Raw genomic sequence first — 21,665 nt, forward strand, 5'->3', positions numbered from 1 at the left:
CTGCATCGATGTGCAGAAGTGCCGCTGCCCCTCTAGACAGTGGGGAAACTGAGGCTTGGGAGCTCAGTGACCCGTCCAAGGTCCCACAGCCAGGACGGCAGGGAGGTGGCTTGAAGCCAGCGTGCCAGGCCTTGGAACTAGCATCCTTCATCAGAAGGGTGTGCTCCCAGGAAGCTCCCCACCTGTCTCTGGGAAATGTTCCCCACAGGCTGGGCCAGACACACCGACAGAGGCCTGACCGGCAGGCTCGGGGGGAAAGGCACCTGTTGGCTTGCTCCCTGACCACCTCGAACATGCTGACGTGCAGGGTCCTGTTGAGCGGGTGGGTGCTGGGCAGCTTGTAAATCCGGAACTCAGCGGCTGTGACCGTCTCCCCTGCCGGGATCTGGGTCAGGTCAAAGCGGAACTCCTTCCAGTGGGGTTCCTGGTGGCCCAGGGCACGGTCGAACTCCACTGCAAGACACAGCAGGCTGGTGTTCACTCCCGGTTTTGGGCTCGGGCTCCAGGGTGGCAGGGCCTGGTGGGAGCCAGGGGCCTGGGCTGCCTGGGGGGAGGCATTTCCTCCTTGGGGAACGGGCTTGACTCCATCATGCTGACCTGTGAGCCCCGCAGCGAGGTGCCCAGCACAGCGCGTGCCACACAGTCGGGGCCAACAAGGGCAGCTTCTCTTTCTGGTCCCCAAGCCTCCAACCCAGCGGGGCCCTGCTCAGCCCCTGCTGGCTCCCGCTCTGGGACCCGCAGATGAGGCAGAGAGGACAGGTCCCTCCTCTGGAGAGCTGCACTTCAGCCCCAAGGCAGAATAGGCCACATGGTGGGCACAGACTCGACCGAGTGCATTTCAGAGGCTACCGATGTGTGTGGGTGGGATGTGGGGGACGGTGAGCGATCACAGCTGACACTGGGCCTTGAGGGGTGATGATGAACTTGCCAGGAGGTCACAGGAAAAGGATGCTGCTATAGAAGAAGGGACCTGCGTGAGCAATGGCCTAGAGCTGAGGGACTGATGGCACAGGCAGGAAAACAACAACCATAAAACACAGCAAAGGGCCAAAGGATGGCGGGAACTTTTGGAGAAGGATGAAGGAAGGCCAGAGGGAGATGGAAAGGAACAAGGAGAAACAAGGCAGGAATGACAGCTCCTGGAGAGGCCCTGTCAAGTGCTGGGGAAGTCCCATGGTATGGTACGATCAGAGCAGGCTTCCTGGAAGAGGTGACATCTGAACTGGACTTGGAAGATGGATGGAGTCTTGGCAGGTACAGAGGTGGCAGGAAGGGCATTCTAGGCAGAGGGGACATGGAATGCACAGGTTGAATGGGCCAGAGCCACCCACACATCAGCAGGGTTGATTATGGAGTGAGTCTGGCTGTGGCCTGACTGCGGAGGGCTGGAGTTCTGGCCTAGGAGTATGGGCTGTGCCTCTGGCCTGTGGGGGCCAGGGTTCTGGCAGCCGGTCAGCAGGTGACTGGCGTGGAGTGGAAGCTGTGCATGGAGGCGGGGGTGAGGCACAGGCTGGAGGGGGACCTGAGGTGGCCCCATTGCGGGGGCTGGTCCAACACTTTGGGCAAGAGGCCTCGGGTGTAGAATAAATCCCACATATCTCCAGCTGCCGGAAATGCCCAGGACAGTATATTTAGGGCCGTCTCACTTTAGCCTTCTGTCACTTTCAAACACTAAAAATCTGTGTTTCCGGAAAGCAGGGGCAGGAGCCACCCAGCACCTTCCCCAAAACCCAACACTGAGATTTTAATTATATGTCTGTGAGTCTTTTTAAAAATTCTCTCTCTGGCTCCTGGGCTCAGTGACCACAAGTCACCAGGCGGGGGGCGGAGGTGGATGTGGGGAGCACTTCCTGTCCTCGCGGTGGGAGCCTGTCCGGTGATGGGTGGGGCAAACAGCTGTCCTGCGTGGGGCCAGCGGGCACCGTGTTTGGGCAGGAGGAGAAGACAGTTCCATCCCCAGACTCGGGACAGGAGGAAATAAAATGTCCATCATCAGGGCGCTGGACACGCAGCAAATGCCCTCGGGAGCCGGGCTGCCTCAGACACACAGGGTGGCCTCGGGTCCTCCACACTGGCAGCGAGCGCGGAGGACAGGGTCCTGGACAGAGGCACGCGCACACACACACGACTTTGGTGACAATTCCTGTGAATTCAAGAGCACACAGACCACATCTTCAGGACGAAATAGGTCCAGGCTGTTGGCCGTCACAGGCTGTGGCACGGAGGACGCCTTTCCTTCACACCCTTCCCCAGACCCTGTCACAGCAGCGCTCTGTGGTCTGTCCCCGAGCGCAGCGGGGTCTGAAGGGTGGGTCACCGGGAACCTCTGCAGGCCTGACGCTGATTTTCCTGTTGGATCCGGGGACTGGGGAACAACCCACAGACCTGCCAGTGCCACGCAGGAACCGTGCGGCCTCCCTCCTTTGCTGGGTCAAGGCCGCCTCATTCACCTGAACTGCCTCTAGTTCCAAACTTCCGTTCTGCGTGCTCTGATAAACCACCCAGTAGCTCCAGCACAGGAAACGGCCCACCCTGGCTGCTCCAGGCAAGCTCCAGAAAGTGGGACACTTTTAGAAAAAAAGATTTTCGTCAAAAATTGGTGAAATTTCCCGCAGTGTGGAATTGGGGAAAGAGAGCAACTCATTCATTGGACAGCCAGTGGGGAGGGCAGGAAGAGGACACCTGTGGATTTGCACCTTTTTTAGTGGCTGTTGCTTTGAGTTAGGAGACAGATTTCCCCGAAGGGGTGTTCTGGGAAAGCATTTTCTGGCCCCTCTATTTCCTCCTCGTTAGTGGTGCACATCCAGCCTGCTTTAGCCAGTGCGGCAGCTCCGGCAGCATGGAGCACTCTGGCCAGTGGTCACCGCAGGCCTGGCCCTGCAGGCACATATTTCCCCACTGGCTGAGTCTCCTCCTCTGTGAACTGGGAATACAGACATTGCCCGGCTTTCCTCACAGGCCGGGAAAGGGCTTGTAAACAGGCTGTGGACTGGGTGGGGCAGCCATTCAACAGGAGCTGAGGATAAGCCTGAGTTGCAATCTCCTGACTCTGGGCCAAGACGCAACACTGTCAGAAAACCCAGGGCTATGGGGTGGGGGGAAGGGGAGACGCGGAGTGATGTTTTTCTAAATAACTGTACTCATTTGCCAATTTATTTATGCATTAATTTATCAGGCTCAATTCATCATCAAATGTACGAAGTTCTTACTGTAGGTAAGACTCTGTTCTGGACACTGGAAATACAGCCGCAAAGAGGACGGATAAGTCAGGTGTCTGCACTCCTGGAGTTTACGATCTAAAGGGGGCAGCAGAAGATAGACAAACAAAAAAGCAAAATGGGGGCTGTCACAGCTGTTGTAAGTGAAATAAAGAGGGTTATGGGACCAAGAGGAAAGCAAAGGGGTGGGGGCTCCTCCCCACAGGGCGGCCAGTATGGCATTGCTCTGAGAAACAGGCGGGAACGAACGTGAACGTTCGCCCACCTGGCTGGTAGGAACGCTGTGGCGAGGGACCTGGCGATCCCTCCCTGCAGCACCCCAGCGAAACTGCATAGGAATTCACCCTTTGGCACAACCAGCCCAAGGACACAATGGCAAAGTGTGAGAAGCTGTGTGCACAAAGCTACTGTTGGGCATAGGGAACAGACAAGGCTACGCCTGCTCAGTAGGGACCTCTAAATGTTTATTTCCCACAAAGTTCTAAACCCTGCCAAAAACTTCAAACACTGAACCAGCTTCTGTCCGGGGAAGCAGCAAACGAATTTAGTTCCTGAATGGCCTTAATGTGGCTTCCGGAACAATCAACAATCATGAATCACCATGTACTAATGGGACTCAGGGCCTTCTCCTCCAGCCTGATTAAACAGCCTCCAGGCCCCACGTTTTCGGGAAGGGCCCTGCCGGCAGGACGTGGCCTCTGAGACCCTGCACCCGCCACTCACGGGCCAAACCTCCAGAGGCCACACCCCGTGTCCACCAGCCCAACACCAGCAAAGCCTTTGGCTATTTTCGTGCCCTGGACAAAATTTAGAGTCACCCAGATGACCTGAGTCTATCTTGTTTCTGTCCAAAAAGTAAGACTGCAAAAGAACCTGTCTTCCTCCAGCCCAGAGCAGCTGTTAAGACAATAGAATCTTCTGACCTGTCCATCTGTCCTTCCTGCCCTCAAACCATTCCCCAGCCCTGCGGGGCCCCAGGAGGGGCCTAAGTTGGGCTCTGTGTTCCAGGACCCCCCTGGGCTGGCCCAGCCCCTCCACTCGTCCTCTGAGGCCTTCGGGCTGCCAACACCCTCCTCCGATCCCTCCTCACAGCCGCTATCCCCTGCGTGGCCCCCGTCCCACGTCTGAAGGCCGCTTTCCTCTCAGTCCAGTGTGAAACCCCCTCGTCCTGCTCAGACCCCACACAGATCAGCCTGCCGGTGCCCCCTTTCCCCATCCCAGGGCCCCTGACCCTGCTCCATCTGCCCCCATGGGTGGAGAGCAGTGTGAGGGCAGGGGCCCAACAGTGTGCAGTGGAAGTGGGAGGCTCCGTCCCCTCCTTCCCAAGGGCTGCTGGTCCCCAGGACAGTGGCTCGGCGTCCAGCACCACCAGCCCTCGCTGCGGGTCTGGGAGTGGCTTCCATGTCACTGTGTGTGCCTCCATCCGAGGCCACTCGTGTTTCTCACTTTCCTGTGGGACTTGCCAGCCCTGGGGTGGAGGGCAGGCTCCCCCAGGGCCCCACAGACGGACGGGCTGGGCCCGTCATGCTGGTCCTGATGGTGACAGAGGCCGAGGGGCCCACTTCAGACCCGAAGCAAGGCCCGGGCCCCCACGGCCTGCGCAGGCCCACGGGGGAGCCGCAGAACCCATCACCTGTGGGTTCTGCACCCTGAATGGCTTCCTCCCTCCAGAAATCTCAGCACTGCCCGAGAGCAGCCCGGGGGTTCGTCGCTGAGGTATTTTTAGTCAGTCCTCATTACCGACTGTTTTCAGAGCTCTCTCCATAAATGGCTCTGCTCTCATAATTACCAGTCCTGGCCTCAGACGGCTTCAGACCCCAAATTAAAAGGGAACACCCGCACACTCCACCACATCAAGCCCGCCAAGGCCCGAAATAGACCCAAGGAGATGTGAGCAAGAGGATGCGATTCCTCCCGTAAAAACCCGGGACAGAACTGAACTGTGGGCGTTTTCCAGAAAGCTGTGGCCTGGCTGACACATCCCCCTCTCCTGGGGGCAGTGTGTCCCATGAGGCGGTGGGCCGTGCGGGCTGGGCCTCCACTCTGTGCCCCCCCCCCCGGGGACTCCCCACCAGGAGGCAGGGGGTGGGCACGTTCCGCGGTCAGAGGTGGACAGGCCTTCAGGGCGACCCTGCCTAGAAGGCTAAACTGAGGCCAAGAAGGGGCAGGGACTTGCCAGGGGTCGCGTGGCAGGTTAGGGGTCCTGCACGTGCACTTTCAGACTTGGAGCCGACGTAAAACGAGGGGCCCTCGAGTTCCTCTGGGCGGCAGTACTGGGGTCAAGGGGGGGATCCCCTGTCTTCAAGGTCCGTCTGTCCGCAGGTGCCCTGAGAATGCCTGCTGAAGCCACCTTCCTCCAGGCAGGACCCTGCAGGGACTCGGGGTCCCAGGGGAGGACCCAGGGGCACGCCACACCCATTGTCACCTTCCAAAATGACAGAGAGGGCTGGCCCCGCCGGCCAGGCCAGACTCCCTCACCTGGTCCTGGCCCTGCCTCCCACTGAATTCCTCTCTCCTTCAACTCTGCCCACAGGCCCCAAGCGCCTGACTCACAGAGACCGGGGTGCATGGCACGGGGTGGGGAGGGGGGGAGCATGAAGAATCACATTTGGCCCCTGTTCCCAGGTGGTTCGTGGTTTCCTGGGGAGGAGGGCAGAGAAGGCAGGCATGTCCCTGAATCTGTAGGCGGGAAGCGACCAGAACCCTGAGAACCACACACACAACGGAGCGCGAAGGCTCTAACCACACAGGATGCCTTGGGGAGGCGGTCAGAGACGCTTTTCTAGAAACCGTATTTGAGAGCGGACTAATTCTGACAAGCAGAAATGGAACAGAGAGTTCTAGTCGAAGGAAGGGAGGTGGGAAACCATGTGCCAGCTCCCACACTTAAGAACTGACCTGTGTCAGGCACCATAATAGGCGAGTTACACATGCCATTTCTGTCTGCACTTACCTAGGCAGCGCAATCCCAGAGCCGTGCGCTCCCCTAGCTGGGGAGGGGTGTCAGTGAACACCGCAGCCCTCATCACTCTGGCTGCCATTTGGAGCAGTGCCAGGCATTTGCTGAGTTTTTAAATGTTTTACGTACTTAACCATTGTACTGTGACACAGGTATTGATCGTCTCCATTGTAAAGGTGGGGAAACTGAGGTGCAGAGATTTTAAGTAAACTCTTCACCATCTCACAGCTCTCTAGTGGCAGACCTGTGATTAAAAACCCAGTGTGTCCTAGTCCAGAGTAATTGACCACCCTGATCTCCTGGCCCTAGGGCCCACCCTCCTGATGCTGTGACCCAGTTTTCACGGTGGGTCTGGGTACTCAGGAATTGGGTCAGTCACTTGTACTCTTTGAGACTCACCCTCCTCCTCTGTCTACTGGGGGCAATAGTAGTCATTTACCCCGGAAGGGTGAAAAAACACTGAGTAGAGGAAGGTTGGGGAGGAGGAGTTAAGTCTTCAAGGATTCGCAGGGCACACCATCCTGGTGGCCAGAGAGGGACCCACTTTCCCTTCTCAGGAAGAGAAATGCGTTTGGAAACCATCAACGAAATGGAAAGACAACCTATGGAATGGGAAAAAATATTTGCAAGCCACATATCTGATAAGGGGTTCATACCCAAAGTATGTAAAGAACTCATACAACTCAACAGCAGATGACAACAACAAACAATCTGATTTAAACATGGGCAGGAGAACTAAATAGACATTTTTGAAAAAAACAAGACACACAAACAGCCAACAGGCAGATGGGAGGGTGCTTAACACCACTAATCACCCAGGCGAGGCAAAACCGCAATGAGGTATCATCCAAAAGGCACGGCAACAGGTGTGAGCGAGAACGAGGAGAAAAGGAAACCCTGTGGGCTACTGCAGTGTGGGGGGGCGGGGGAGCAGTGCACACAGGTGCTGCCACTGTGGAAATCCTCCTGGAGGCTCCTCAAAAAATTAAACACAGAACGACTACATGATCCAGCGATCCCACTTCTGGGTGTGTGTCCAAAGGAAAGGAAAACACAATATTGAAGATACATCTTCACTCCCACGCTCGTTGCAGCATTGCTCATAATATCCAAGATATGGAAACGACTCAAATGTCTGTCCATGAATAAATGGATAAATAAGATATACATTTAATGGATCCTTCTCAGCCACGAGAAGGAAGATTCTGCCATTGTCTACAACATGGATTAACTTTGAAGGCATGATGCGAAGTGAAATAAGCCGAAGATAAATACTGCATACTGTCACTTACATGTGGAATCTTTTTTTAAAACATCAAGCTCATAGAAACAGAGTAGAAAAGTGATTGCTGGGGCTGGGGGTGGGGGAAATAGGAAGGGGGTGATAAAATGGTACAAACTTTCAACTATAAGATAAATAAGGTCTGAGGATCTCCTGTCAAACTTGGCGACGTGGCTAGGTGATAACACTGTATTTTATAACTGAAATGTTCTAAGAGAGTACAACTTAAATGTTCTCACAAACAAAGATTACTGTGTGAGGTGATGGATGTGTTCATAAATTGGATGGGGGGAGAATTCCTTAGCAATGCATACATATATCAAATAACCACAATGTATACTTCAAATATCTTACAATTTTATATGTCAATGATACCTCAATAAAACTGAAATAATTAATTAGCTTTTTTAAAGAGAAATACCAGACATGCGGTCACTCTAATAGTAAATTTTTTAAGATGGATAAAGGATGTACTATTAAATAAAAGACAAAGTAGCAAAACAGTGGGCATTAATGTCCCACTTTGTAAAAAAATAAAATAAAATGTGAGTATCTGTATTGATTAAATATCAGCACTAGTTGGGGAGCTATACCAAACAATTAAAATGATCATTTTCTCTGAGGTAGGGAAAGGATTACTAAGGGTTTCCAAATTATGTTTCTAAATATATAATCTAGGTTATCTGTAATGAAATTCTATAATAAATCTATATGATATGAATTTTCTACAACGAGCACAGAATTTTTAGTTCTATAAATCCCAAAACAAAGAAATTTTTTACACACGATTCTCAGTTTACGACGTGCATTCAGTACAGTCCAATTCAGCAGCACTGACTGGACTTGGGATGGCCCAGGCCTCAGGGTGGTGGAGAGGCAGCTTCTAGGTCAGAGAAAAGTGGAGGATGTGCAAGCAGCGAGACCACCTGCTGTGTGGCCTTGGGAAAACTACCTAACCTCTCTGAGCCTCATTCTTCTCTTTAAAACCAAGATGTGACAGAACCCATGAGACGGAAATGAAAAAACAGATGTGGGGGTCTGGGCACAGGGTCGTCTCTCAGTGTCATCTCACACGTTCACTGAGCAGCCCCACAGGGTGGGTACCGTGAGGGTCCCCATTTTATAGAAGAAGAAACTGAGACTCCGAGAGGCAGGCTAGAAAGTCCAGACCACACTCAGAGTAGGTGGCTAAGTCAAGATGTAAATTCTGTCTTAAGTCCCAGGTCAGAACCCCCACCCCAGTCCTGTCTGCTTTCCCACTGTCCATCCTGTCCTGGTGTCCAGATAGGGAGTGTCATTGTCTAGAAGTGGCAGTCACCTTTGTGGTTCCTGTCTTTGTTGTCTGTCTCTCCCACAACAAGGCCTGCTCCCTGAGGGGCAGGGACTTTGTTTGGTTCACTGTCATACCTCAGTAACCAGAACTGTGCCTGCCACAGAACAGGTACCATGTGACTATTTGCTGAGTGAATTGGTGAAAACAAATGAAAGAATTCCCCGGTGAAGAATCAAAGAAAGTGGCCCTTCAAGGCCACAGGGCTGAGCAGGACCTGGGCCACACCCCTCATTCCCACTGACCCCACCTCTCTGATCCAACAGCCTCAGTGTCAATACCCCTGTCCTCAGCCTCCCAAGACCCCAGAACAAACCAGCCCGGTGCAGGGAAGGGTCAGGATAAGAGTGAAGATGGTTCATTTGTTCCAGGCTGTGCCTCTGCCTGCACTGCTGTTCATGCCTCAGTTTATCAGTCTGGAAGACGAACACCAGACACCACACTGACATGAGGTGGAGGATTCAGGAGGAACAAGCAGAGTTGGTCCCTCCTGCCTTTTTTCCCTCAGGAGGGGCTGGGCCAGCCTGACAGAGACACAGGGTCAGAGCTGGGAGGCCCCTTATTTTCCTGACCCCATCACTGAGTCTTAGACTGGACGGGAAAACAGAGGCGCAAAGAAGAGAAGGAGCCTGACTTGGGGTAGGGAGGATAAGAACCTGGGGAGTGCTCCAGTGCACAGTTGTCCCTCCCTGAGCCGGGGCGACACTAAGGACAGCCTCTATCGGCTCCACATGGATATCTGCATGCCCGCCCATGACTGTGTCCCGGCCATAGGAAAACAAGATTCTACAAGGCTGAGATTGACAGAGAGGCCAGGCAGGGCCACCAGGTCTGGCCACAGAGACATAACGACATAACCCATGGTCCAGAGACCTAGGAGAGGCCCCTGGCCACTGGGTCCCACAGGCTGCCATTGATGGTCAGGGGTCTGGCCGGCACCAGGCCTGGCTTCTCAGGAGCCAGATGAGGCCAATAAGGGAGGTGGCTCGGGAGGCTGCGAGTGTGGGAGACTGGGCGTGGGCGCTGAAGGTTCAGGGGCCTGGGGCCTGGGCCTCCAAATGAGGAAAGAGTCCTGCTAGGTGTCTAATCCCTCACATCAGCCTAGGTAATTACCAGTTAAAACCACTCTCCCTGAGACTTCTACCAGCGTAATTAGTACGTCAGAATAAAGAAGGCCCTCTGACAGTCAGATGGGCCCGCCCACAACTGGGCTTCCGCCGAACAAGGACAGGCTTGTTGATCCCACGGGCCTCAGATCTCAATGAAACACACAGAGATGGTGGGGGAAGAAGCCGGGGCTGGAAACCACTGCCTGGATGATGTCTTGTACTTGCTGTGTGGCCCTGGGCTGGCCATTCAACCTCTCTGAGCCCATGAAATGAGGCTGGATGAAATGAGGACTTACAAAGCTATGGAAATTCAAGTGCTAGTTTTTATTCTAGAAGTGGGTGGAGACACCTTTGGTTGGCTTTTTAAATCTTTTCTGGGTTGCACATGTGTATAAGACACATGGGGACATTCCTGTCACATCCATCCCAGGGCTGGGCACCAGCTGGGAGGAACCAGAGTCTGCAGTGATGAGGCCCATGTTCGTCCTTAGGGAGGGGGGTGACTTTCTGCTCCTAACATGCATCAACCAATCCCACGACAACTCGGAGGACGCACTGCTCACTAGGAGCCCCATCTCACAAGGAGGGACCTGAAGTTCAGATTGGGGAGGGACTTGCCTAAGATCACACAGCAGAGCCAGGAGGGGAACCAGGTCTTCCTGAGCTCAGGGCACTGCTTGGTTCACAGCCGCCGCTCCCACTAGGGCTGTGCACGCCTTGACCCAGGGGATGCTGGGGGAAGCAGGACGTGGGCTGGGCGGTGACTCACTCTAACAGATGGCTCCCTTGGGGGCATTTTCCGGGTGACTCCATCCACAGCTCTTCTTGGTCCTGAGCCCTGGGTCAGCTTGTCCCAAGGACAGAACTCCAGTCTCAGCCCCACATACTCTCTGTCCCTAGTCCCCACCCTGCCCTCTAACCGGGGAGGCAGCATCCAGGACCCGGTGACCCAAGTCCTGTGCCTGGCATTGGGCTCTCAGCAGAGGGTAGCAGCTGCCTCCTGCTGCCCACTCCCCCACCTCAGCCCACCACCAGCTCTGGGCTGAGAGGGGCAGAGGCCTGTTTGGCTGCGCCCTCTTCCCGCCCTCCTGTAGGGAGCAAATGGCTGAGACCCCACACTACCTGCTGCTGCTCCAGCACCTGGGCTCCTCTGCCTAAACCCCTCTGAAGGCTCCCTGCACCCTGAAAGCCTGCCCTCCCATCAGCAGAAATGTCTCGGGGAACCAGACATAGGGCCACACAACCTGGGCTGTGCTGGCTCTGCCACACAGAGGCTGAGCCATCCTGGGTGTGACACTGCCTCCCCCAGCCTCACTGTCCTCGTCTGAGAGTGCAGATGAACATCTTGACTGTTAACTGGGTTGTTGGGGAACAAGAGTGGTGCTGCTGTAGCCAAAGGGAGGCTGGTGGCCTCGGCAAGGGTCCTCTCCAGCTGTCAGTCCCTCAGCTCTCCCCACTTCAAGCTGAGCTGTAGCCCTTGGGTCCAGTCTGGTTTCTGCCTGAGCCCCTGTCCTTCACTTGCCACACACAGGAGACAGAGTGGATGGGAGACAAATATTCATGACTGTAGATTAAAGAGAGTTTAGGTAATGGAAAAAACATGTTTGAGGACTTAAGGGTAAATGGCTCCAACATTTGGCAGCGGAGAGGAAAAGCTGAGCTTTGCCTGGGAGAACAGCGCGGGCCCAAGCTGTCCACCGGGCCATTCCACAGATCTGGATACTCGCTGCATGTCAAGCCCTGTCCCAGGTGCCGGGCGTGGGTGACAAGACCACAGACTGCCCTGCTGAGCTGAGCCTACTCCTTCCCCACCTGACCCCCTGACAGCCACACCCCCACCTACCTTCCGGAGCCCCGCCCCAGGGAAGAGGCTGCTGTGGACTCAGGACGTCTGGGTTTTCCTCTCAGGCTGTGGTCATTTTGGTGATGTGACCCGGTTTTCTACAATGAACTTTGTCCCTCTCCGTAGTGCTGCCCTTATCACAGTGACAGCATCACAGCCTGTTTACTCATCTGTCTCCCCAGGACCAGACTGTCTTCCTGGCACTGCCCAGGTCCACCTGACATTACGTGATTCCTAGTCTTGGGTGTGTTTGGGGGCGGGGTGACTGTACACGCCCCTGGGGCTCACATTCCTGCGTCTGCCCCGCCCGACCCACAAACAGCTCTCCGACCCACACACCCCTTAGACCTGGCCACCTGGGCAGTTCACACTCCCCTGTGGGGCCCTGTCCACCACACCAAACGTGACTCCTGGTTCGCTGCAAGGGACACCCACTGTCCAAGGTTGTGCACTCTCCCCTGCAGCCTGTGTTCCTCCCCAAGGAGCCACGGGGCGGGGGGGGGGGCGTCCGGACACTCACTCACCGTCCCCTCACGCGCATTCTCACGCGCATTCTCGCGGAGGGCGCACTGTCATTGAGTCATTGACTCCCATCCCCAGAGCCCGCACTCACCCATGTTCACGAAACTCATGACCAGGTCGGCGCGGCCCAGACCCCGCTCTCTGGGGCCTCCGTCCTCGTCGTCGTCGCCGGCCATGGCGTGGTAGAGGTCCAACATGAAGAGCGGCGCGGACGCGGGCAGCCGGGCGGTGGCAGGCGGCGCGCGGGGCCGGGGTCGCCCGGGCAGCCCAAGCACCGCCAGGATCTCGCGCTGCAGGTCACGGCGCTCGCGCGGACCGAGGCGGCGCTGTGGGCAGCCGGCCGGGGGGTGCGGGCTGGGGCCCCCGCCACTGAGCGCGCAAAGCGCCAGGCCAAGGAGCCACAGGGGCCCGGGGCGCGCGGCCATGGCGGGCGGGACCGGCCGGCGCTCACTCGGCGTGCATCCGCCTTGCTGCGGGCCCGGGGCCGAAGGACGCCCGACAGCGAGCGGCCAGCCGGGCTGGGGATCACAGGACGGTGCGGGAGTTGGCCGCGGCCGCAGTGCCGTCACTGGACAGCCAAGCGCGCGGCACCTGTCGCGGCTCTGGGTTGGGTGGCTGTGGCCGCCAACACCTGAGGCAGAGGCTACTTGAAGGGACTGGACAACGTCGGCCAATTTCTCTACCGCCGCTGTGCCCTCCGGTCCGGCTGCTGCCGAGGCCCGCGCAGTCCAGGCGCTCAGGAAGGTGGGGACCCACGAGCTCCTGCTCAGCCGGACTCGCGCGGCCTCTGCCCAGCGCCCCAGCCGCGGCCGCTTGGGGTCCGCGGCCCAGCCTCCGGGCCCCGCCCCCTCCGGCCCTGGCCAATGGGGGGCGGGGGCGGGGCCAATGCCGCTGAACCCGTCCGCCCTGGGAGAGCTCTGAGTTGTAACTGTTGTCGTGGGTGGTGCCGCCCGGGAGATTCGACTTGCTAGTGCGTGGTGGGCGGGTCCGACGAGGGGTCCACAGACCAGCGGGCAGGGTCGTCAGGGTCGTCCTGGGCTGCCCTCGCAGCCGCTGGCCACGCCATCAGTCAGTTCCGGGACTTCAGGGTAGCGGCCCGGTGCGGAGAAAGCAAGAAACTTGTGGCCAGTGATCTTGCCGGGCAGGAATCCCGAGTCTTGGTCTGGCCAGCGAGTGACCTGGCGGTCCCGCCTTTGTGCGCTGGACCCGGGTCCCCAGGACCCGAAACAAGGCCTCAGTCCCGTTTGGAAGGGTCGGAGAGTGGGCGCCTTCTTCTGCCAGCACAGTCGGTTCCAGGTTCCCCCGCCACCTCACCTCCCAGCTGGCCACCCGGCGTCTTTCCCGCTGTCCCCTTGCGGATATTGCTGCGGGCTTCTCCCTTCCTGACGCGTCAGTCTCTGCTCCCAGGGCGCTCACCCACCTGGCTCCCGCGCGCCCCCACTAACGCCCCAAAAGGGCCGTCTCTGCTGTTTCAGGAGCTGCGCGGTCACCGCCAGCTGTCGCTGTGTCCCCTGCGAGCCCTGGGCTGACCCAGCCTTGGGCGGGAGACGCGCACCAGCCTCCAGCACAGCCGAGGAGCTCTGGGGCCCCTCCTGGGCGCTGGGGGACGCTTTGTGCTTCCGTGTTGTGAAGGCTCTCAGTGTCTTCTTCCACCCTTGGCAACACTAGGTATTATTGTTAAATACATAAATAAACAAAACTCTGCCAACATGACCGATAAGAATAGCTCTCTGCCGTTGTACGGTGCACGTGGCAGGATTACTCACTGCTCTCTTCTTGAAACATTCCCCCTCCCTTGGATCCCTGCTTTTCCTCCTTCCCCCTTCCTGCCCACTTTCTCAGCACTGACATCCCCACAGGTTCTGTCCGCGGTCGTGTTCTTCGACTTTCCACTGGGAGATGCGCTCCTCCACCTGAGAGACTTTGGCGCCATTGTAGGTCATCCCTAAATCCCAAATACATCCCAGCGCTGACTCTACTCCTGGAGGTCAGAAGTTATATCCAATCACTGATTAGACATGATCAAAGCCAGATGCCTCCCTCGTGATGGTAGTTTGGTCTACCACTCCACTTTCTAATGCTCCATAAATTCCTGGGCCTTTCCACATCCTCCTATATACGTGGTTCACATAGCATCTTCTCCACCTAGGACGGCTGTGACAGAATCCAACTGGCCTCCTTGGTTCTCATCTTGCTCCCACCCCTTCCTCACTCTTCATTCCCCAGACTATTTCTCAACAAAAATCTGATATCCATGACCTTTCACTGCTAACAGCAGAATTTCCCAAACTGAGGTTTTTGAGGGGGTTCCTACAAAAAAGAGTCTGGTAAACACTGTTTGCTGCATTTCCTCTAGGGGAGCCCTAATGCAATCAGCAATTTGTAAGCTCTGAAAAAAACCTGCATTAAAGAAACATGCTTACCTTTAACTCGATATCTTCCAAATGCATTTGACCTATGACTGTTGGGGTTTCCGGGAGACCAGGAGGGCAGTGTGTGATCAAGTGCCCAGTACTTAGTGTTCTGGCTTCTGCCACCTGGTCCCTGCTGCTGACCCCCCTTCACGGTCTTGTCTGGACACTAATGGTGTACACTTTACTTCAGTCACCTAGGACCACCTGGGGCCCCTCGTTGTCCTGCTGTTGACATTTCTGTTCATCAGCACACGTGGTTTCCTTTACCAAGAACATCCAGATCTCCTTGACACACCTGGTCCATGATTACTTCTCTATAAGATGCAGCTGAAGCAACCTCTTGTCTTCCCAATGCCGTGTCCACCTTCACGGGCAATTAAATCTCTCCCCGCCCAACTCACTCATTTTATCAAACCGGAGAACATTTGTTTGTTCACGTTTGCTGCCCCCACTTCCTCTCTCCACTGTGAGCTTCTCGAGGCAGAGACTGATCTTGGGATCTCAGTGTCAGACTCATGTTTCGGGTCTCGATAAATATTTGTTGAGTTTACTAGTCACTGAGAAAGGAGTAACCTCCAACCCTCATGAATCCTCCCATCAAGAATTGTTTAGCCCTGACTCAGTTGGTGGGCATCGTCCTGAAAAGCTAAAGATCACCAATTTGCTTCCTAGTCAGGGCTCATGCCTGGATTGAGGGTTCAGTCCTCCCAGTCGTCAGGGCAGTTATGAGAGGCAACCGACCAATGTTTTTCTCCCTGTCTTTCTCCCTCCCTTGCCCTCTCTCTAAGAATAAATAATATCTTTTGAAAATTGTTCATTATTGCACGGAGGCAATGAACTGAAGCACAAAACTGTGTTGGGGGGTGGGGGCCGCTGGCTGGCCAGCCTCAGTCTCAGTTATGTGAGTGGTTCTCTTGCACACCAGCCACAAGTGCAAATCCATGGATTTTCACCACTGAACCCACAAGATTACCTTCACCATCTCCGAGACCTACCTCTATATAAAATATAAAAATGAAACAGTAATTTAAAAGAATAGAGAGAACAGTTTTCCGTCAGAAAGATACTACAGGAGAGCAGATTATCCAGCATTAGCCCTGACACCCTCATCCCTCAGTCCGTGATCTGAGGACCTGTCTGATCCCATCACCGGGTCCTGTCCTGAGCTCCTTCTGTCATGACTGTGTCAGACCCAGAGGCTACCGCAGGGCAGATGCACAAGAATGCCTCATTGAATGACTGCTGAGGGACCTCACAGGTGACTCACTCACTTTCCGGGCTGGCTGTGTCCAAGAGGTTGGGAAAACCCAGCCCGTCATGTTCCCAAGGTGTGCTGACGTGATAAGTGGAACAAATAAACATAATGAGATGGTTCTGTCTTCACAGGGAATCTCCAGGCGATGGGTCGGGTCACCTCCTATTAAAGAACTAGATGCTCCAATTAAAAGTCGGAGACTGTCAGATGAGTTGGGCGGGGGGAAGAAAGCAAGAACAAATGACCAGTTTTCTATAAGAGATGCGGTGGAAATATAAAAACGCACGTTGAAAGTAAATGGATGGGAAAAAGATACGTCATTAAAGGTAAAGAGAAAGAAGGCTGGAGTGGCTATAGTAATAATACCAGGTAAATTAGTCTTCCAGATAAAGGGCGCTATAACCTGAATAAAAAGACAACCCGCAGGATGGGAGAAGATATTTGCAAATCATATATCCAATGACATCCACAATATATAAAGAACTCCTACAACTCAACAATAGGAAAACAAACAACCAATTTGCCCTGGTCTGTGTGTCTCGGCTGGTTGGACGTTGTCCTGCAAACTGAAAGGTCGCCAGGTTCGATTCCTGGGTGAGACCTGGACTACAGGTTCATCCCCGGTCGGGGCGTTGTCTGGAAGTGAATCAATTGATGTTTCTCTCCCTTTCTCTTTCATTATTCCCCCTTCCCCTCTCTCTAAAATAAAAAATAAAAATTTAAAGAAAACAACCAATTTAGATATAAGTAAAGAACTTAAATAGACATTTCTCCAAAGAATATGTATGGATAGCCAATAAGCACATGAAGAGATGCCCAACGTTACAAATCACTAGAGAAATGAAAATCAAAACCACGATGAGACACCGCTTTACATCCATTAGATGATCATCATTTAAAAAAACAACAGTAAGCAGGGAGGGGTGGGGAGAAAATACAGACAACTGCAATTGAACAACAATAAAATAATTTAAATTTTAAAAGTTTAAGTTCTAGTATACAAAACTAATAAAAGTCAAAAACTCTTGTTTAAAGAAATAAAAAATAAAAATTAAAAAACACAGAAAATAGGAAGTGCTGGTGAGGATGTGGAGAAACTGGAACCTTGTGCACGGCTGGGGCATGTGAAGCGGTGCAGCCGCTGTGGAAATCGGTGTGGTGACTCCTCAGAGAGTGAAACACAAAATTATCATAGTGATCTGGCAGTTCCGCTGCTGGGTATATATCCAAAATAATTGAAAGCAGGGAGTTGCATAGATATTTATATACCAATATTCATAGCAGCATTATTCACAATTTCAAAAGGCAACAATAATCCAAATATCCATCACAGGTGAATGAATGAGTAAAATGTGCGATATGCACAGACTGGAATACTCTGTAGCCCTGAAAAGGAAGGAAGCTCTGACACAGGCTACAGCATGGGTGAACACTGAAGACGGGCTAAGTTAAAGAAGCCAGACACAAAAGGGCAAATATTGTGTGCTTTCACTTTTCTGAGACCCCTAAAGGAGTTGAATTCAGAGGCGGAAAGGAGAATGGTGGTTGCCAGGGCTGGCAGGAGCCAGTGACGAAGAGCAACTGTACATGGACGGGCACGAAAGTTCAGTTTGGGGTGACGAGAAGAGTCGTGGGGGTGGGTGGGAGTGGCTGTTGCATGACACTGTGAACATACTTAATGCTACTGACTTGTACGTCAAAAAATGGTTAAAGTGGTCATTTTTGTTATGTATATTTTACCACAACAAAAAAGTGACCAAGAGTAACATCTAGACATTTTTACTCACATTTTTACTCTAGAGTGGAATACACAGAGCGCAGGGGACAGGTTAGGGTAACTCTAACATCCTACCGTTCAACAATTGTGCACACAGACACACCGTAATGACAGCTGTGCACACTCCTGAAGTGGAAGGCAATGGATGAGGGCAAGATGATGGCAAAGAGCTCAGTGAGTTGAGCACTAGCCTGCAAACCAAAAAGTTGCTGGTTCGAATCCTGATCAGGGCACACGCCTGGGTTGCAGGCCAGGTCCCTAGATGAGGGCATGTGAGAGGCAACCAATCTCACACATCAGTGTTTTTCTCTTTCTTCCTCCCTTCCCCACTCTCTTTAAATAAATAAATAAATAAATAAAATCTATTTTTTAAAAAAAGCCCTCCACACCATCATGTGACATTTAACATTCTCAGCCTCTGACTTCTCACATGTAAGACAGGATCATAATTATATCAACCTAGAGAGCTGTGATGATGGCAGGACAGTGACCCCTCATTCACCAAAGGGCCGAGGGCATGGAGTCCCAGGGTCCCAGCTCCACCACTCACCAGCTGTGGGACTCTCAGAGTCTCACTGCCCCGGCCTCAGAACACGCATAAATGACACATGCCTCCGTTGGCTGCTGGGCAACTTGCCATGAATACTAAAATAGCAGCAACAACAATAATATAGCCACCACTTCTTGAGAGCTTCCTCTGTGTTAGGTGCTTTGCACGAACCCTCACAATAGTCTTGTGAGGGAGGCGCTCCCCACTCTGCAAGAACTTGGTCGTGACTTAGGCATGATAAGCCTTGCTCGGAAATGGCAGCTGTATCCTTTCTGTGTGGCCTGTGTGAAGCCACCGGTGTGTGTGGGGTGTGGGGTTCACAGCTGGGGCCAGAGCTCAGCCCTGATCCACCGCCCAGGCCACTGAGTTTTCCTACAGGTGCCCAGGGTCTGAGTCTGTGGCTGGGGCCCAAGCTGCTGGGAAGTTGCAGTCTTGGGCTCTGGTCCCACTTTTGCTCCTGATAGGCTCTGCCACCTGGGTTGGTTGCTCACACTCCATGGCCTCAGTTTATCTTATTGTAAAGTAAGGAATAGGAGTCAGATCCCCCATGATCACCAAGACCTCTGACCACAAAGAAAGGCTAAGGGAAATTCAGGAAACCATGGACCCTGCTTCTAAATTCCCAGCTTCTCTCTGCCCCCTGGTGGGCACCATCAGCCTAGCATCCAGGAGAAAATGACTGCCTGCCTACAGTGACTCTCAGGCTTTGGGGACTAACTTTGACTTCTGCCAAGGTTCCCACTCCTCTGAGCCCCAATCCCCATCTTTACACGTGGATAATAAAACACCCACCTCTCTGGGCCGTGGTGAGGGTAATGCGTGAGAAGTGCTTGGACAGAGGCGAGCACAGCCCAGCCAGCCGACAGAAGCCAGATCCCACCATCGAGAGGGCAGACCTGTCATCAGGGAAGAATGTAATGACTACAAGCTTATAAAACGTGTTTGTTATTAGAAACCAAAGTTGTTTGCTTATGCTGTAAATGGGTTCGTGGTCACTGTGATAATTAACCCACTTCTGGTTAATTAAACTCAGCAGCCTCATTTTACTAATTATTTTCAAAACACCAAGTATAGAATAGTTTTCCTTCCTTTTTTGCTCTCTTCCCTCAGCTTCGGACCTTACCTTTATTGTTTCCTTGCTGCCTATTTTTAGGGGTTCGTTCCATTGCTCTTTTTCACCATCTTAATTGAATGCCTTGTTTATTTCTAACACTTTACTGACACGGAGCTTACCCAACATAAAATTCCCCTGTTCACCTGTACCATCGAATGATTTTTAGTGCAGTGACAGAGCTGTGCGACCGTCACACAACATAGTTATAACGTTTATAATAACTTATAATGGAAATAATTTATAATATTTCCATCACCCACCCCAAAGAAAGAAACAACATACAAACTGGTGCCAATCCACTTCCGTTCTTTACAGATTGGCCTTTTCTGGACACTTCCCAAAAATGGAATTATGCAATACATGACATTTTGTGTCTGGCTTCGTTCATGTTATATAATGTTTTGGAGATTCATCTACGTTGCAGCATCTAGCACATTCATTCTTTTTTATTGCTGAGTAATACTCTGTTGCATGGACACACCACACTTGTCCATCCGCTCACCAGCTGATGGCTATTTCTACTGTTTCCTTCTGGGAGCTATTGAAAAGCCTGTGTCTGTAACTCCAGTAGCTGAAGCCTCTGAGGGTCTGTTTATTGTGTATTCGTTCTACTGGTTTTGTTCATGTTAATTTAACTCCGTATGTGCTTGTTTAGTGTGTGTATCCAACTCCTGTCCGCTTTCCCTGCAAATTTTTGGAAGAACAGCAGGTCCTCGAAGAACGATATTGTTTGGTCCAATGCTGTTTGGTTGTAATGTTGATGAGATGCCTAGGAACGTAACTCTTGTTTATATCAATCAGCCTGTGGTAAAAACTGGTTTCATTGTGCATTGTTTTGCTTAAAGTTCCATGATGCAGACCCCAGCTCGTGGGGTCCGCCACAATGTGGATGAGACACAAGAAATTCACACGGACTACCGAGTCCTATGGAGGAAAAGGGATGATGTGGCTTTTCTCTCAAAAGGAGGAAAAACCTCAGCCCTCACTTTGACCAGCCTTTATTTCTTTTCTGGGCACATTACATGATGGTCCTCATTTACTATGCACAGGTTCGTTTTAGGTGGTTACCTTTTACAGAAAACAAACGAGAGGATGCCATTAATCACATCACAGAAGAAGGATATTTGCAAATGCAAAGATAAAAGTGGTTGAACCGGTTACGCTCCATACTGGGGAGGTTTAACATGGATTTTAGGAAGTTACAGTAAGCACTTGCTGTCTCAATTCAAGGTGCAGGAGTTTTAGCAAAAAGCAAGTCTCACAGCAGCCTAGGTACAATGCAAGCCTGATTCCCCACAGGAGAACCTATCCGTGGGTGTGGTTCCTGTGTGTATCCAAATGGGAGCTGGGCCCACGCCACGCAGAATGGTCTCCTAGAGTTCCAGAACCTAATGGCAGTGTTAAATAAGGACTTACTGCACCACTTGGCTGCTCAGCCGCCCCCTCAGGGAAAAGCACAAGGCGCACCTCCTTGCGCTTCTTCCCTTCCAAGAGACTTGCCTCAGCTGGTAATTCTTTACTAACTTGTTGACATACCACTGCCTTTGTGTTAGTTGTCTACTGCTGAAGAACAAATTACTACTACAGCCCTGGCTGGTGTGGCTCAGTGGATTGAGAGCCAGCCTGCAAACTGAAAGGTCACCGATTAGATCCCCAGTCCCAGCACAGGCCTGGGCTGCGGGCCAGGTCCTCAATTGGGGGCGTGTGAGAGGCAAGTGATCAGTGTATCTATCACACACCCACATTTCACTCCCTCCCTATCTCCCTCCCTTCCCCTCTCTCTAAACATAAAAATAATTGCTGCTACATTTAGCAGCTTCAAATATGAAATTAAAATTTATTACTTTATACAGTTTCTGAGTCAGGATCCAGTCATGGCTTAGCTGGGCGGTTCTGGCTCGGGGTCACTCTGGAGGCTGCCGACATCTGAAAGCTGGACTGGGTGGGGCTGGAGGACCCGCTTCAGAGAGGGTGCGCTCACACCTGGCGAGATAGTGTGACCGCTGGCAGCGGGCCTCAGTCCCTTCACCTCGTAGGTCTCTCCAGAGGGATGGATGCTTGCGCGTCCTCACAGCACGGCAGCCGCTTCTCCCAGAATGAGTAACCCTACCGTGAGAGCCAGGAGGAAACCTCGGTCTCTTCCGCGATCTGGATGCTCACCGGCACTTTACTTTCTTCTCTCAGTGGAAGTCAGTCAGGAAGCCTGACCCGCCCTCCAGGGAGGGGAAATTAGGCTCTGCCTCTTGCAAAAAGGAATATCATACATTTAGGGACATATGTCAAACCTACCAC

At 53.0% G+C, this 21,665-nt stretch overlaps 1 protein-coding gene across 2 annotated transcripts in view; it reads right to left on the minus strand.

Annotated features, from left to right (window-relative positions):
• Positions 1-21,428, minus strand: part of BMP8B (bone morphogenetic protein 8b) — a 41,530-nt gene extending 20,102 nt beyond the window's left edge. The window contains exons 1-3 of one of the 2 annotated variants that reach the window (XM_045859781.1): positions 21,218-21,428; positions 19,052-19,155; positions 264-453 (exon numbers count right to left, since the gene is read on the minus strand). In XM_045859781.1, coding sequence (XP_045715737.1) covers positions 264-453; positions 19,052-19,142 — 281 coding nt within the window. In that variant the 5' untranslated portion in view covers positions 19,143-19,155; positions 21,218-21,428. Of the gene's footprint in view, positions 1-263; positions 454-12,354; positions 13,054-19,051; positions 19,156-21,217 lie in introns of those variants that run through there. The other variant, XM_045859780.1, reaches the window with a different exon arrangement.
• Positions 21,429-21,665: the final 237 nt, after the last annotated feature.

This window comes from Phyllostomus hastatus, unplaced genomic scaffold, assembly GCF_019186645.2.
Source record: "Phyllostomus hastatus isolate PE091 unplaced genomic scaffold, TTU_PhHast_1.1 phas_scaffold_182, whole genome shotgun sequence".
Taxonomy (NCBI): domain Eukaryota; kingdom Metazoa; phylum Chordata; class Mammalia; order Chiroptera; family Phyllostomidae; genus Phyllostomus; species Phyllostomus hastatus.